This window comes from Artibeus jamaicensis, unplaced genomic scaffold, assembly GCF_021234435.1.
Source record: "Artibeus jamaicensis isolate MK-2021 breed Jamaican fruit bat unplaced genomic scaffold, CSHL_Jam_final scaffold_1964, whole genome shotgun sequence".
In the NCBI taxonomy this organism is placed as follows: domain Eukaryota; kingdom Metazoa; phylum Chordata; class Mammalia; order Chiroptera; family Phyllostomidae; genus Artibeus; species Artibeus jamaicensis.
Genome location: NW_026522030.1, coordinates 37437920 through 37452553, shown reverse-complemented (window position 1 = coordinate 37452553; position 14634 = coordinate 37437920). Strand labels below are relative to the sequence as shown.

Here is a 14634-nt window from a genome sequence, read left to right as displayed (position 1 = left end):
GAGGCGGCTTGTCCAGACAACCCCGACACGGATGCAGGCGTCACAACCAGAGCCCACATGTGGCCAGCGGGGTGGAATCACAGCTGAGTCAGAGGACGCTTCGGCCTGGCGGCTGAGCCAGGGGCAATCTTTGTGGAATGCTGGTTAGCCAGACTGAAAATAAAAGTTCAGGAACTTCCCTCAGAGTTCTTTTCCTAATTCAAGGGAAAATGGCGTACTAGTAGGGGCCACTCATTCCCCAGGAGAAAGTGAGCTAACCCAGGGGCTGCTGCAGCAAAGGAGGGAAGTGTGCACACGTGGTCACCGCAGGCGTGATCCAGAGCGGCCTGGGCTCTGGCCAGCATCACTGTGCATTTGGATCCTTCAACAGAATTGGAAATTGGTGGGGTTTTCCACCTAGAACTGCAGGCTTTTAGAGTACAATCCAGACTTAGAGGAAACAGACCAGCTTCCAGTCAGAGTGTGGCAAAGCAGCACAGATTTTAAAGGAGCGGCAACAAACGTCTTAATTTTAGATCTAATGGGAACCCGTTGTCCCCTTTGCAGACATTCATTTCCAATTGAAAATGTAATGCAAATTGCTGTGGCCCACAGGACCCCGAGGATTTGGTGGACTGTAGGATCCTGTCTACATAGGGCTCATCTATACCTAGTTTCATCCTACTCAGTCTTAAAGGATCTGATGAAAATTGCCTCTCCCAGAAATTTGGGGGGCACTAGAACCAGATAGGAGGGTTGGCCTTATTGAACCAGGCGAGAAAATTCTCACAATACCAGACACTAGACGTAATTTCATAAGAACTCCAGGCCACCTTCTTCACTCCCCTTGAAAAGGTACACGGAACAGTGTCTGCTCCCAGCCCACCTTTTGCTTGGAGCAGATTTTGCTCAACAATGACACACACGGAGCCTGGACAGACCCCTGGTGCTTTCTGTCTCATCCCCACCCTTTCAGCTGAGGTGGTAAACCTGTGATGAGCTACCTTTTGTTTTCCAGTGAAAAACTTGGTCTTACTCAGATGGTCAGTAAACAGTACCCAATACAGCAACAAATGAACAATGGGAGTAGGGGTGGTGGTGGGGAGGGGGTATGTGGCCTAGTCTAGTGGTTCCATAAGAGGCTGTCAGAAGTCCTGTTCTTGTCCCCAGAAGCCTCTCTGACTCACTTTGGGCAGGTCACATTCTGTTTGCTGGATGTTTTTTGGAGTCAGAAATGTGACTGTGACTCCCTTGGCCTAGTGTTGTATGCATGCATTTCTAATGAGGGGCTTTAACTGCAAATTCAGGAATTAAAATGTTCACACAGCAAGTGAGTAACTAGCCTTTAAAGATGATGCTCAGATTTCTGACAACCGCGAGGAAGATGATGCATAATTGGACAGGGTCTAAGACATTTCTCTAGGCAAGTTACCATGTGCACTGGACGTAGAATGAATAATTTACAGTGGGTTTGTGAGGTGTCCCCCAGATACACTGAGGGTCTTTGGAGGCGTTCCCCACCCTGGGTAGAATGATTTCCCGCTTCATGGCTGTGCGGTTTGGGTCCACCGAGAAGCAGACACTAGGTGGAGTTAGGTGTGGAAGAGATTCATTGGGGGAAATGACTGTGAAGGATGGAGGGGGGGAGAGCTGGAGCGGCTGGGCCAGGTCAGTGCAGCCATTACGCACAGCAGTCACAGTGCCTAGGGAACAGGACCTTTTTAGGGGTCTACCAGAATGTTTACATTTCATTTATTTTAAAATCAAAAGAAAAATGAGTGTAACAACAGCAAACATAAGTCCTAGATTATATTTATCTTTATACCAATGCAGTTATAAAATACTATTTTAAAGTATTTTATGGAGAAAGGCACCCACACTCAGATTCCACAGAAGTCATGATGCAGTCTGGGGTGGCAGAGCCTGCAGCACAGGACGGAAGGCTGACACCTGTGAAGGACAGGGCCCGGGCTGATGGGGAGATGCTGAAGAGCCCGTGTCAGACAGCCTGGCCCTGCTCTGGTACCCCTGCTACGCTTAGTCATGGGCCGAGAACAGCCCACTGTGGTGTAGCCTTGTGGCAAATGCTGTTGAGGATGCACACACGAGTCATGTCAACCCTGGTCCGTGCAGCAAGTTCATGAATTAAGGGCATTAAAAACTTCCTTTCTAAAATCCCTGGCTGGTGTAGCTCAGTGAATTAAGCACAGGCCTGCAAAGCAGAGGATTGCGGTTCGATTCCTTGTCAGGGCATATGCCTGGGTTGTAAGCCTGTTCCCAGCAGGGGATGCACAAAAGGCAACCATACATTGATCCCTCTCTTCTTCCCCTCTAAAGTTAAATAGATAAAATCTTTTTTAAAAAGTCAAATAATTTAAAAAAAACTTCCTTTCTGGAGAACTGCTGGGTGGTGGGTGGGGTGCTGGGGGACTGGGTGAAACACAGGAGGGTGTGGGGGGGGGATGGGTGAAAAAGGTGAAGGGATTAAGAAGTACAAATTGTACTTACAGAATAGTCATGGGGATGGAAAGTACAGCACAGGGAATACAGTCAATCATACTGTAAGAACTATATATGGTATCATATGGGTACTAGGTTTACTGGGCCGATTACTTAGTTATAGAATGTCCGACCACTGAGTTATACACCTAAAACTAATATAACATTGTATGTAAACTGTAATCGAAAAATAAAAACGTATTTAAAGTAAAAAATAATTAAATACTTTAAGAGAAACAACCTCCTTTCTGCCTTTGATACTCAGGTGAGTTCTCGGTGAACAGGGCCGAGTTGCAGAGCCCAGCTGCTCACATGCACCCTGCATTAGTGGCATGTTCTGGGCGAGGCTGACTGGCCGCCAGCAGCGCTTACAGGGCATCGGGGCGCGGCCCTCCTTGCACATCAGAGGGCCTTTGATTCTTCCTTTAAAATCTCTCTGCAGAGGTGGCAAATTAGGTTTCCATCAGTCACTTCCAGCCTGCAGATTTGTTTATTTGGCACACGCACAAAGTTTTAAAAATTATGGTGAAGGGTATTGTGGGTTGAATTGTATTTCCTCCAAATTCCTATGTTGGCCCTGGCTAGTGGGGTTCAGTGGAGTGAGTGCCGGCGTGCAAATCAAAGGGTCGCTGATTCAATTCCCAATCTAGGGAACATGCCTGGGTTCGAGGCCAGTCCCCAGTGGGGGGCAAACGAGAGGCAACCACACATCAGTGTTTCTCTCCCTCTGTCTCCCTTCCCCTCTCTTAAATTTTTTTTTCTTTGTTGAAGTTCTAATCCCCCAGACTTCAGAATGTGAGCTTATTTGGAAATAGGCTTGTTTCAGGTGTGAGTTAAGGTGAGGTCATCTTACTGAAGCAGAGTGGGCCCCAGATCCAGTATGGCTAGTGTCCTTTTAAAGACGGGGAATTTGGAGACAGAGAGAGACGTGCACGGAGGGAGAACACCAGGTGAACACAGAGGCAGAGACTGGGTGATGCCAGCCAGCCACCAGAACGAGGAGAGAGGCCGGGAACACATTCTTCCTCGCAGCCCTCAGAAGGATCCAGTCCTTTGGACACCTTAATCTTGTATTTCTAGCTTCCAAAACTGTGAGGCAATTAATTTCTATTGTTTCAACCAGCTAGTTTGTGGTACTTTATTATGGCAACCTTAGCCAACCAATACGAGGATATCATTTGAAATGGGTAGATTTGTCATAAAAATCTGGAATTTGAGCTTCAGTGGAAAAAGCCTGCAGCACCGGCCTGGATGTCAGGGCATCAGCTGGGAGGAGAGGGATGGGCTCTCAGGGCGGGCTGCAGGACGGGTGATACAGGGAGCTGCCGCTCTTACCGCTGGCCACTTGCCGCAGCAAGAGAACACGGGCCCAGATTTTCTGAGTTTTCCAGAGAAGCTCGATTTCTCTCCCTCATCTCTGGTGAAATATGATTTCAAATGTTGGCAGCTAATTTACAACCCTCCTTTTTTCCTCCCTGACTCAATCCACTTTAATCGTGTACCTAATCTAGTTGGTTCCTCTGAGCATCTGAGTTTGTGATCTGTTTTTTCATAGTTGCAAGGCTTGGCGAGATGGTCAGAGAAATTATGTTTGAACAAGAAAGGTTGTTCATGGGGTTGAACAGTTCGCTAGCAGGAGAAAATGACTTTGATTTGTCCATCTTTCTCCTCTGCCTTGTGGAGGTGAGGACCTTTCTGAGACCATATCTGTGCTTTGAATAACCATTGATTGAGGGCCAACCACATACTGGGCAGTGCTAGATGCAAAGTAAGTGTCCGGTGTGTGAATGCTTGTATTCTTCCTAATGCCCTTACTCCTATTTTGCCAAGAATAAAAGGAATTATTATTAACCAGGCATAATGCACTAAAGATAAAGATACTAGGCTGTAGTTGTTCCAAGGCCAGCCCATGGAAGCTCCATGGCATAGCATTCCTCTGTCACTGTGGCTTAAATAAATTCAGACAAAATTGTTAATAACAATAGCTCCAACTTTATATAAAACAGACAATGGGGAAAACATGGTACTAGAATCTGTAATGGCATTACTGTATTTCATTATAATTATGTTAGGCAATTACAATGTGCCAGGCACAGGCTAAACATTTCACATACATAATCTCATTTCATACTCAGCGATCCAGTGAAAGAAGTATTTGATTCTTGTTCTAGAGCTCATGGCGTTGAAGACCAGAGAGACTCATTAATTTGCTTAAGGTTACAGGTCTAGTAAGAGGTAGGGCAGGATTCAAACCAGTATTTTCAATGGCCGAATCCCGGCTCTCTCCAGTCTGCCTCCCCATTTCTCAGTCTCCCCAAAATGCCTCTAAGGGAGGCCAGCCTAAGTGCAGAGCTCACTGAGGCCTGCCCAAGAGTGAACTTGCATGTTCAGCCTTCCAAGTCCTACCCCTGTCTGTCATGTTGATTGACCTATGTGTTCTATTAAAGAGGTACAACGTGTCATTTGTTATGAATTCAAAACCTTAGTTTCATTCCAAGAACACACAGTGATATTCGGTATATACTGTAAAGATGTAGAGGAGGGTCCCTCTATGTCTTCTTCAGAACAGAGGGGATGCTTGGTATGTTCTTAGAAACCTTATTAACTCAAAGAAGCCTTGGAGGAGGGGGGCTTCTGAGGTAATGTTCTGTTCCACAGTTGTGTTCAGTTTGTGAAAACTCAAGCACTGTAGAGAGGCTGCAGCTAACCTTTCTATGTTTGTGTTCGCTTCAGTCAAAAGTAAGGGAATGAAACAGAATGGTTCTTCCCTCGCACTCAGCAGAGCACAGTCAGCTCCTTGTAGTTCTCTCCCGGGTGCAACATTCACCAGTCCATGGCCAGACTTCCTTCATCGGTAACCCATTTGCTTCATCTCTACCACGCTCACTGGATAACACCTCCAAAGTCAACCCCAGAATCCCACCATTTCACCCGGAAATCCCTGTCCTGTCTCATGCTGTTTTCTCTGTGTGATTTTCAGGCCACTACATGTACGTGGACTCCGTTTACATCAAGCACTTCCAGGAGGTGGCGCAGCTCATCTCCCCGATGACCACGGCCCCCATGTCCGGCTGCCTGTCGTTTTATTACCAGCTCCAACAGGACAATGACAATGTCTTCTCCCTTTATACTCGGGATGCGACCGGCCTTTATGAGGAGATCTGGAAAACCAGTGGTCCCGAGAATCCTTCCTGGAACCTCGCTGAAGTGGAGTTCAATGCCCCGTACGCCATGGAGGTGGGTGTTCCCGGTGTGACCTGGCCACTCTGCAGGGCTGCTGCCCACACGCAGGCTTAAAGGTCAGGAGGTGCTGACCTCACCCTCATTCTTTCTTTTCTGCTGTGTCTCAATCTTTTTTTTTTTGCTTTTCCCTTTCTTGGCCTCTTCCACCTCCATTTCTTTATATTCCTTTCTGCCTTCCTCCTTTATCACTTTCATTTTCTAATGAGCCTGGTTTTTCTAAGGACAACAGTGGAAAAGCCAGTCAACCAGCTAGATTTGGGGGGTACACGCTCCCTTTAAACCTTGCACTGTGGTCATGGGAAAGCAAAAGGGATCAGTGCCTTCTAAGCGAAAGTCACTCTCGAACTTTCATTCCTGAGAGCAGTTATGAAGGAATGTTGTAAGGGAAGTTGTTTCTATTCCCTTGTTTGAGGGAATAGTCTTTCTAGAGAAAAATATTATTTTCTTCTTTTTTCCTTTACAGTAAAAATAATGTCATAAATATCAGAGAGAAAGTTACAGTTGTGGCCCAAATTTGAAACAAGCTTTGGTGCTTGAGTTTAAAAATTTTTTATAGTTATGTGAATGACAAATGTCTGATGCAAAAAAATTAGAAAATTCAGGAGAGCAAAACAAACTGAAATAGCCTGGGCCAACGCTGCAAAGATGAGAACAGTAACGTTTTGGTGTTTATCCTTGAAAGGCCTTTTTTTAAGCACATATATTAATGCATCTCTATTATCTATGTATGTAGTCCTTACAGCAATCCAACAAACTAGATTAAAAAGACCCCCATATTACAGACAAGAAAGGAGAAATGGAGAGTCTAAGAAGTGTGTCACTTTTTATCTAGGTCACACAGCTGGTGAGTGCCAGGGCACTGAGACAAGTCCCTGAACTAAAATCTGACCGAGAGCTGAAGGAGGAGGCCTCGCTGTCCGAGGACCCCACGGGGCCTCTCAAATCAGTGAGGGCAGCATCGTGGTTATAGATTTGGAGCTATAGGTAGTCTTAGTCACCATGGGTTGTAACCGACCCGTACTTTTCACTTTGTGCTTTTTGCAATACCTTTCCCAGTTCCCTTTAAAGTGGAAAAGGAGTGGATTACCCTCTGCTTTTCAGTGGTGCCATCTGCTCGCCTGATGTGGAGCTTCATAGAGTGTGGGGGTTGGGTCCTGGTTTCTGTCGTGTCCTGTCTACTGATGGCCTGCCGCTCCCCTGACCCTCTTCGGGTTCCCCACTGCCCCCCACATACAGCGCCAGAAGGAGCACAGTGCCTTTTGCAGTGTGTGTGCTATTTCCTATCCCAACGGCTCTTGCAGCCCAGTGGAAATTTTTGTGTGAGCCTGGGTCACAAGGGGAAGGAGACACACACATGCTGCTTCCAAAAGTTTTCCTCCTGTTAAAGCCCGATGAGTCACACACACACTCGCACTCGGGCAGCATTTTCTCTGTCAGCTCCTTCCACCCAACCACAAACTTATGGGGCAGCATTTGTGTGGCTGAGACTTCACCATTTTTTGTAATTAAAGCTGAGATGTTACAATTCTGGGCATTACTAAACCAGTATATATTCTTTTGATTCCCACATGTGTGCTTTTGCTCCAGTCCTCTGAATTCATTATGACAGGATTATTTGCTCTCAGTAATTGCCAGGAAGAGAGATGTATCCTGCAGAAATGGCTGAATTTAATGCCATCTTCTCTGATGAATTTTTATAAAGGAAAACAAGCATTTGAGACCATCTGAGCAAGAGACCGGCACATTAGCTATGATAAGTATATTAGTACATTCTCATCCAAAATTTCATTCTATCTTGGCCTGCCCAGTAATGTAATTTCTGCCACTTACTTTCTTTATCAAGTGGCATGGGCCTGTGTTAAGAGTGTAGAACTTAATTTGCCCCTTCTCATTTGTCCACACCTGTTCTCTTTGTTCTTTGAGCCTCTCACCTTTCCAGAGACAAACTTCCAGGCCCACTCTTAGATTTTGCCAAGTCCAGGTACAAGCCTCCGCAAGACCTTGCTGTTAAACTAAGAGGGACCTTAGGAACCATCTTACCTAAACTCTTTCCCCCACCCCCAAACTGAGAAACTGACACCCAAAGAAGAGAAGGGGCCTGTTTGAGCTGATTCATGATTAACTGGGCTCAGGTCTGAATATGAGTTCGAGACAGGTCAACCTGGGGAGAAGAAGGCATGAATTTAGTTCAGAGTTTATTATGCAGCTGACTCTGTAAGCTGGGATCTTTATATATAGTTTCTCATTTAATCTCAACAGTCTTACAAAGACTGCTGTAATGGTATTTTGTGTGTGTGTGTGTGTGTGTGTTTGTTGTTTACTTCTATGTTTTCATTTCTAAATTAATGGTCAACATTTTAAAAAATCCACAGAGTTCAAGTAATCTAGAGATCCAGGTCCTCTTGACCATTTGGTAGATCCAGCTGCATTAGGCCTGACCCCCCGCCCCCCACATCAGCAGTTGACAGAGCGCAGCCGTCTTCCTTAGTCAGGGCCTGCGTTCTCCACTTCACCACGGTCTGCACCCTGTCTGCTGCATCACACCAAGCCCGCGTCATGGTCTGCCTGGCCCTTGTAGGCATTTGAGTTTCAGCCCCTACTCAGCACTGCATCGTCTCATGTGATCAGTTCATAAGAGCAGACGTCACACTTGTGTGGTTTTCTCAATACAGGCAAATGCTGTGCTCAGCACACCTGATCCTCACAGTCCCAGGTAGAAGGCAGTTCATTGAACATGGAGAAGAGAGCAAAATTAAAGGGGCCGAACACATTAACCCCATGTTTTTTCTAACCATTCAAACATGCCTAGAATTCTGATGTCCGTGTATAGAATCTCTGGGCCTGATTATGCTTTAGCCATCAGAATTGATTGCTACATCTTTGTCCAGGACCCTCACATAGAGTTTCATGCATGAAAAAGGGCAAGAGACTTAGAGGGGCTTAGTTCTCTGTGAAGTGGAGGAAGTGAACCTAAACAGCTTTCTGCAAGGAACCTGTTGTTCCTTTCATTGAAGTTCGTAAGGCAGATTGTCAGTTCTGTAGTTCTGTCAGAAAAGTGACATGGGTACCTTAGCTGACACACAAGGGAGAGGAAAAATTCACCAATAAAATACAACTTAGGGCTTAGTATTTCCTTTTCCAAAAAGAGACCACGGGTTGCAGAGGGAGCTGCCCGAATCCCTCTGTGCAGGAACATGGTTCCATAAGTACTTACAACTTGGCATCTCCTGGCTCATTGGCACATCATTTTAAATCACAAATAAAGGCACTCAAGCCTAACAGGAGATATGTAAACCTGCAGCACACGATGTCATTTTCCTTTGTAGGTTATTTTTGAAGTTGCTTTCAACGGTCCCAAAGGAGGATATGTTGCCTTGGATGATATTTCTTTCTCTCCTGTTCACTGCCAAAACCAGACAGGTAAGCAATTCTTTTTCCTTCTTCCTCACGTTTGGAATTTTCCTTCTCCATATATGCCTGTGGTCAGGATTTGCTTGAATTCTTTCTAATTTCCTTACCTTTTCTATGATCTCATCCTTCAAAAAATTATTTAACTGAATAATCATTCTTCTGGTATATAATTTTTTTTTCTTCCCACAGAATGAATCTTATTTTTCTGTCACCACAGGCTCATGACAAGTGTCGAGTTTTCATCTCCCTTGCCTATTAGGAAGTGAAAATTAAATAATACTCATTCTTTTTCCATCTTTCTCTTTAATGAATATCTTGAGTTCATAGACAGATGGATGTGTAGGTAGAAAAAAATCTCAATATCTACTGAGTATAATTATGAAGACTCTTTCCAATGTTATGTATCCAAGACTTATAAGTGTCCTCCTGTTCAGAGACATTAGTATTTGGTATATACCTCTGTGATGGTTTTTCACTAAATATTATGTACTCAATTTAAATTCTGCTTCTAAGTAAACCCTCAGGTTACTCTATCATAGGTCATTTTGTAATTTCCATAAATGAGGTTTAGAAAAGAGAAGAAATTTTTAGTTTCTGAAAAAATAGATAAGCAAATTAATTCAAAGTGAATTAGAAAACGAATATTTTAAAATAAGTCAGACACTGTATTAGTGATAACCCAGATAAATGCAATAGACCTTGCCTTTTAGCGACCTTCCTTCCTTGAGAGCCCCCAGTGGGACACTGTAGTCTCCCCAGTTTATTTTCGAGCCCTTGTTTTGGATTATGGAGCATGGAAAGTACATTTTTGAATGTGGCCTTTATAGTCTGGCTTTCACTTAAGACAGAGATAGCCTCTGATTTGATATGGTTTCAAATATATTCTACAAGCAAAGGGACTAAGAAAACATTTTCCACCTCAGGCTAAACCATTACCCCCAAATTAGAGAGAAATGTACTAATTTGCTGAAACCAAATACTATTTTTACTAATTCTAATTTTTAAATAAAAGCTAGTGAAACAGAAGAAATCAGGCTGGATTTACATATTTTCATGAAAGTTACTTAAATTAAACTAAAAAACTAAAAGAGTCTCTAAATTTGGCAGAACACAAAAGCCAAAATTGTTTTACCTCTCAAAATCTGGTTGTTCCCTAATTCCATCTCCAATTAATATTTCAGTGCTGTTAACAGTAGTTTCAAAACCTCTTTACCATCATTTTTAGAAAGTTTTTTTGGTCACTAAGCATTTACAATGAACATTTATACTTCCCAGTGACACATGTGTGAGAAGACGTGTTTATTGAAGGTCTGGACTGGGTAGTGGCTCGGGTGAAGAGGCAGCTGGGAGGTCACTGAACCTATGGAGCCACCTCAGAAGTGATGTTTGGAAATACTTCCCTTTTTAACAGATACAGAATATATGTGTGCTCCTTCCTACTGACTGGTGAGCGGGAAAGAAAGACTCCAGGAAAATAAGGACCATGTACTGAAGGGGCTGGTGGCACCTCAGGCTGTATAGTCCAGCCCACGTGAAAACCCTCCCTCCCCAAGGACCACCAGAGACTCACATTTTTATATGGTTAGGTCAACCAGGACTCCAAATTGGTCTTCAGAACTTCCCAACATACTAACTTTGCTTTTAGAGTGGTTTAAACACATGATCACAGTGTTATGCTCAAGACCCAGGACTTTGATTCACATCTCTACCCTGCCACTTGCAAGCTGTGTGACCTTGGGCTTCTTAACTAACCTCTCTGTGACTCTCTCCACATTTGTACAAGGATGGAAGAATCTGTTCCACAGTGTTGTCAGGAATATTGATAAGTTATTGTCTATGAAGGTCTTAGCAGATATGCCAGATAGAAAATGCTTGCTCGTGAAATTTAACACTATTTACTTCATTTTCAAAATACTCCCATCCATTCCCTGGAGAACAGGGGCTCAGACCAAAACTGAAAGAAGCAGCAAAGGGCACTGGCTTGATGAATGTGGAAGCCAGAGGGGCTTTGTGTCTTTCATTAAGCATCTGTGAGTCAGATTCTGAGCCTTAAAAGCTGAGCCCTTTAGCTTTCATACTTCATTTTACATTTTACAAATAGTTTATGCCCTTCTGTTTCAAAACAGGTGCCAACATTTTTTTAAATTTTGGTTAGCTCCAGACTTGTTGTCTCTGTTTTTCCCAGCTGGATCTAGCATCTTCCCATGCCTCCTAGGAGGCCAAGACAGGAATTATTTCTATACATGGAGCATTTCATTCCTACAGTCTGGTTGGGCTTAGAATTAATCCAGTTTTCCTGACCTGAGACCCCTCACAGAGTCACAGGGGTCGAACTCCAATGTCATGTTGGTCTCTGAGTATTTCCCCTGAATGTTCCAGAGGATAGCGAGACATCCCCACTCCCCCAACTTTGAGTTCCAGGACTTCCCTTTCCAAGCCTTTTCTACCCCAAAACTCCCTCCCTTCCACCATGAGATCTAGAGTCTAGATCATAGGAGTAGGCTCTACTTTAAAGCTGTTAATCCTTGCATGCCTAACAGGTGATTCCATTCACTTCTAAGAATCCTACCTTTACACTCAACCCCAACTGCAAGCTTCACTGCTCTGACCTGTGCAGGCTCAACCTCCTTTCTGAGCCTGGGTCCGCCCCATACACAGGATGGACTGAGGGGCCAACACTTGTGGATATATCTCACAGGATGTCGCTAAATCCCAATCTTGACCACTCTTGTTATTCACCAATAACAGTGTACTACCCAGACCTCTTCTTCCATCGAAAACCTGGCTCCAGTTGTTGCCTTGGTTCCAGCTGAAGTTGCCACCGCCTTCCTTAGCTCAGAGGCCCTGAAGCATCTCCCCAGGCTGGTCACTGGCCCAGCCTCTGCTCCATCATGATGCCTTGGTCTGGTGCCAGTTCCCACTCACCCTCTTCCCCAAGCCAGCTTTGAGCTGCCTCAGCCTGCTTGTGGGCTGGCTTGTGCTACAGTAAAACTACCCTGCAAATTCAGTAGCCTGAAGAGCACACAGTACCCAGAATCCCCTTAGCATCGCAGGGGCTGATGAGCCCTTTAGATCTGTAGGACTGACACTGAGTGCACCTCCATGAACTCCAAGAAGCAGCGAAAAGAAACACACTCCCACTGATTCTTCTCAAACTGCAGGACCCTCTGTCTGATTAGGTTCTCTTCAAAGCCTCTCATTTCTAAAAAGTTCAAATGTCAGAATGCGAGGTATTAACTAATTCTTACATTATAATGCTTATTGGTACCTTGCTGGGGACCTTCTTTTCTGATCAGCTGCTCCTCAGGGGTTCCCAACTGCCTGATCCCTCCCTGTGCTTCAAATACTGTGTCCTCTTAACACTCCCCAGTAGCTCAGTTGTGATCCTGCTTGACCAGGTGCCTCTGAAACAAGCCTGCAGCAAAGGCTCCCCAGCTCAGATCTCTGAGGAGCTTGTTGGGCCACAGACAGGCCTCCGAGCCCCATCTTCAGGAAATAAAGATTATCTCATGGTCAAAAAAGCATTCTGAGTAAAACAAATTGGGCCCCGAGGTATGCTTTTGAGATTTTCTTTTTATCAGACCTTCTCAGAATCCTGGACAAATCTATTTTTAGGACTAGGTATTAATTTCATCCTCAGAAAAAATCTTTTGTGGATGACTCAGTTTGCCACCATGGAGGAAGCTGGTCCTTGCTTACTTTCAGGTTTTAATACCATCTCCCACCCTCTCCTATATACTTCATAAGTGGGTTATGGTTCTCTTGTTGGCCACCCAGGGGTATATTTCTTGCTGTACACTCCTGATGAGTAATTTTGGGACTGCTGTTTTCATTGAGCATGGCTTTGGGGAATGCCACACCGTTTTCTGAGCTAGACAGCCATCTGTAGATTTTAAATTTTCATCTGCTTTTTCATAACTAGTTGACAGAGGGTGACTAAGACCAGAGGCCATTGTGGGGTTTCCTGTGGCATCAAATCTCCATGGAGGGGTGGCAAAGGATCTTTGTATGAGGTCATTTTCATTTTCGGAGGACTGTCTTCATGGCTTGGAGATGCCCCCCGCTCCTGGCAGAGGGAGGCAGAGCAGTGCGGGCTAATCTCCCAGTCTCAGAGCTGAGGCCTCTCCTCCCTCCCTTTTCTGGCTCATCAGGGCGCTCATTCCAGACACTTGCCAGCGTGTCTCATCTGAGATACAGTCGGGTACCAGTTATATGAGAACATTGTCTTCCTATTATTTTCTTTGTAATGTTAGTCACATTTTTTTCTAATTTAGTGTTTCTAGGACTCTGTATTTTTGTGTATTTCAAACTCAGACAGAATTTGCGAGAATACTGTCAAGAACTCCCATATATTCTCTCCACTCAAATGTACAATAGAAATTATTAACCTTTTGCCACATTTGCTTTATCAACCATTTCAGAGAAGGCTGTGGACATTCTACCCCCTTCTTACCCCTAAATACATCAATGTGTGTTTTCTAAAACCAAACACATTCTTTAACATAATTATTAAGTTCAGGAAATTTAACACCGATTGAGTGTTATCAACTAAACCATAGGCAATATGCTGATTTGCCAGTGGCCTCGAGAATGACACTATAGCTGTAGGTTTTCCTGGGCCAAGGTCAAGTCTCGGGCCCCTTGTAGCATTTGGTTGTCATGCCTCTTTTGTCTCCTTAGTCTGAGCCAGCTCCTCAGCCCCTTCAAATGTTTTCTTCCTTTGAAAATTGATAAATGAACAGTATACTGAGTCTTTGTCTCTCTGAACAGCCCACTGCTCCCAGACCCCACATCTCCCCTTAGAGATGGTTTTCCTGGTATTCAGAACAATGCCCCCTCTCTCATGCCCTGAAACATTAGACCAGTGGATGTCAGCATGCAGAACAAGATCCCACTTGGCTACATTGAATGTGTCCCAAACTGTCACATTCCCTCCAGGCTCTGAGGGCAACAAGCACATTGAGATTTGCAATGACTTGTTGCTAGGAACAAGTTATTCTTAGAAGAACAGAAATTGTGTTCCCTTCCCTTCAGGCAATCTAATCTGAGGTGGTATTTATAAACAAATGATACTGGAGCTCAGCAAAAGCCCAAACAATAGGAGTATGGGTGAGAGAATCGGTGTGTTTTTGAAGAGCATCACTTGCACTGAGTAGTGATTTGCTCTCAGCAGATAGGCTCCTGCTACAAATGTCAGTTATGCATGGATGGAGGCTGTGCTTCTGACACAGATTAATCAACAGAAGAAAATTAGCCCTGGCTGGTATAGCTCAGTGGATTGAGTGCGGGCTTGTGAACCAAAAGATCGCAGTTTGATTCCCAGTCAGGGCATATGCCTGGGTTGCAGGCCAGTTCCCAGCAGGAAATGCACAATAGGCAACCATACATTGATATTTCTCTCCTTCTCTCCTTCCCTTCCCCTCTAAAGATAAATAAATTTTTTTAAAAAAGGAAATTATTTCTGGAAAAGATTATTTCTAAAATATATGTATTAAAAAGAAA

General features: G+C 44.4%; 1 protein-coding gene across 2 annotated transcripts in view; it reads left to right on the top strand.

Moving 5' to 3' along the window:
• The window catches only part of MAMDC2 (MAM domain containing 2), a 129594-nt gene that overhangs the window by 68386 nt on the left and 46574 nt on the right, over positions 1-14634 (top strand). For both annotated transcript variants that reach the window (XM_037157606.2, XM_037157607.2), the window contains exons 6-7: positions 5459-5715; positions 9048-9141. In XM_037157606.2, coding sequence (XP_037013501.2) covers positions 5459-5715; positions 9048-9141 — 351 coding nt within the window. The remainder of the gene's footprint in view (positions 1-5458; positions 5716-9047; positions 9142-14634) is intronic.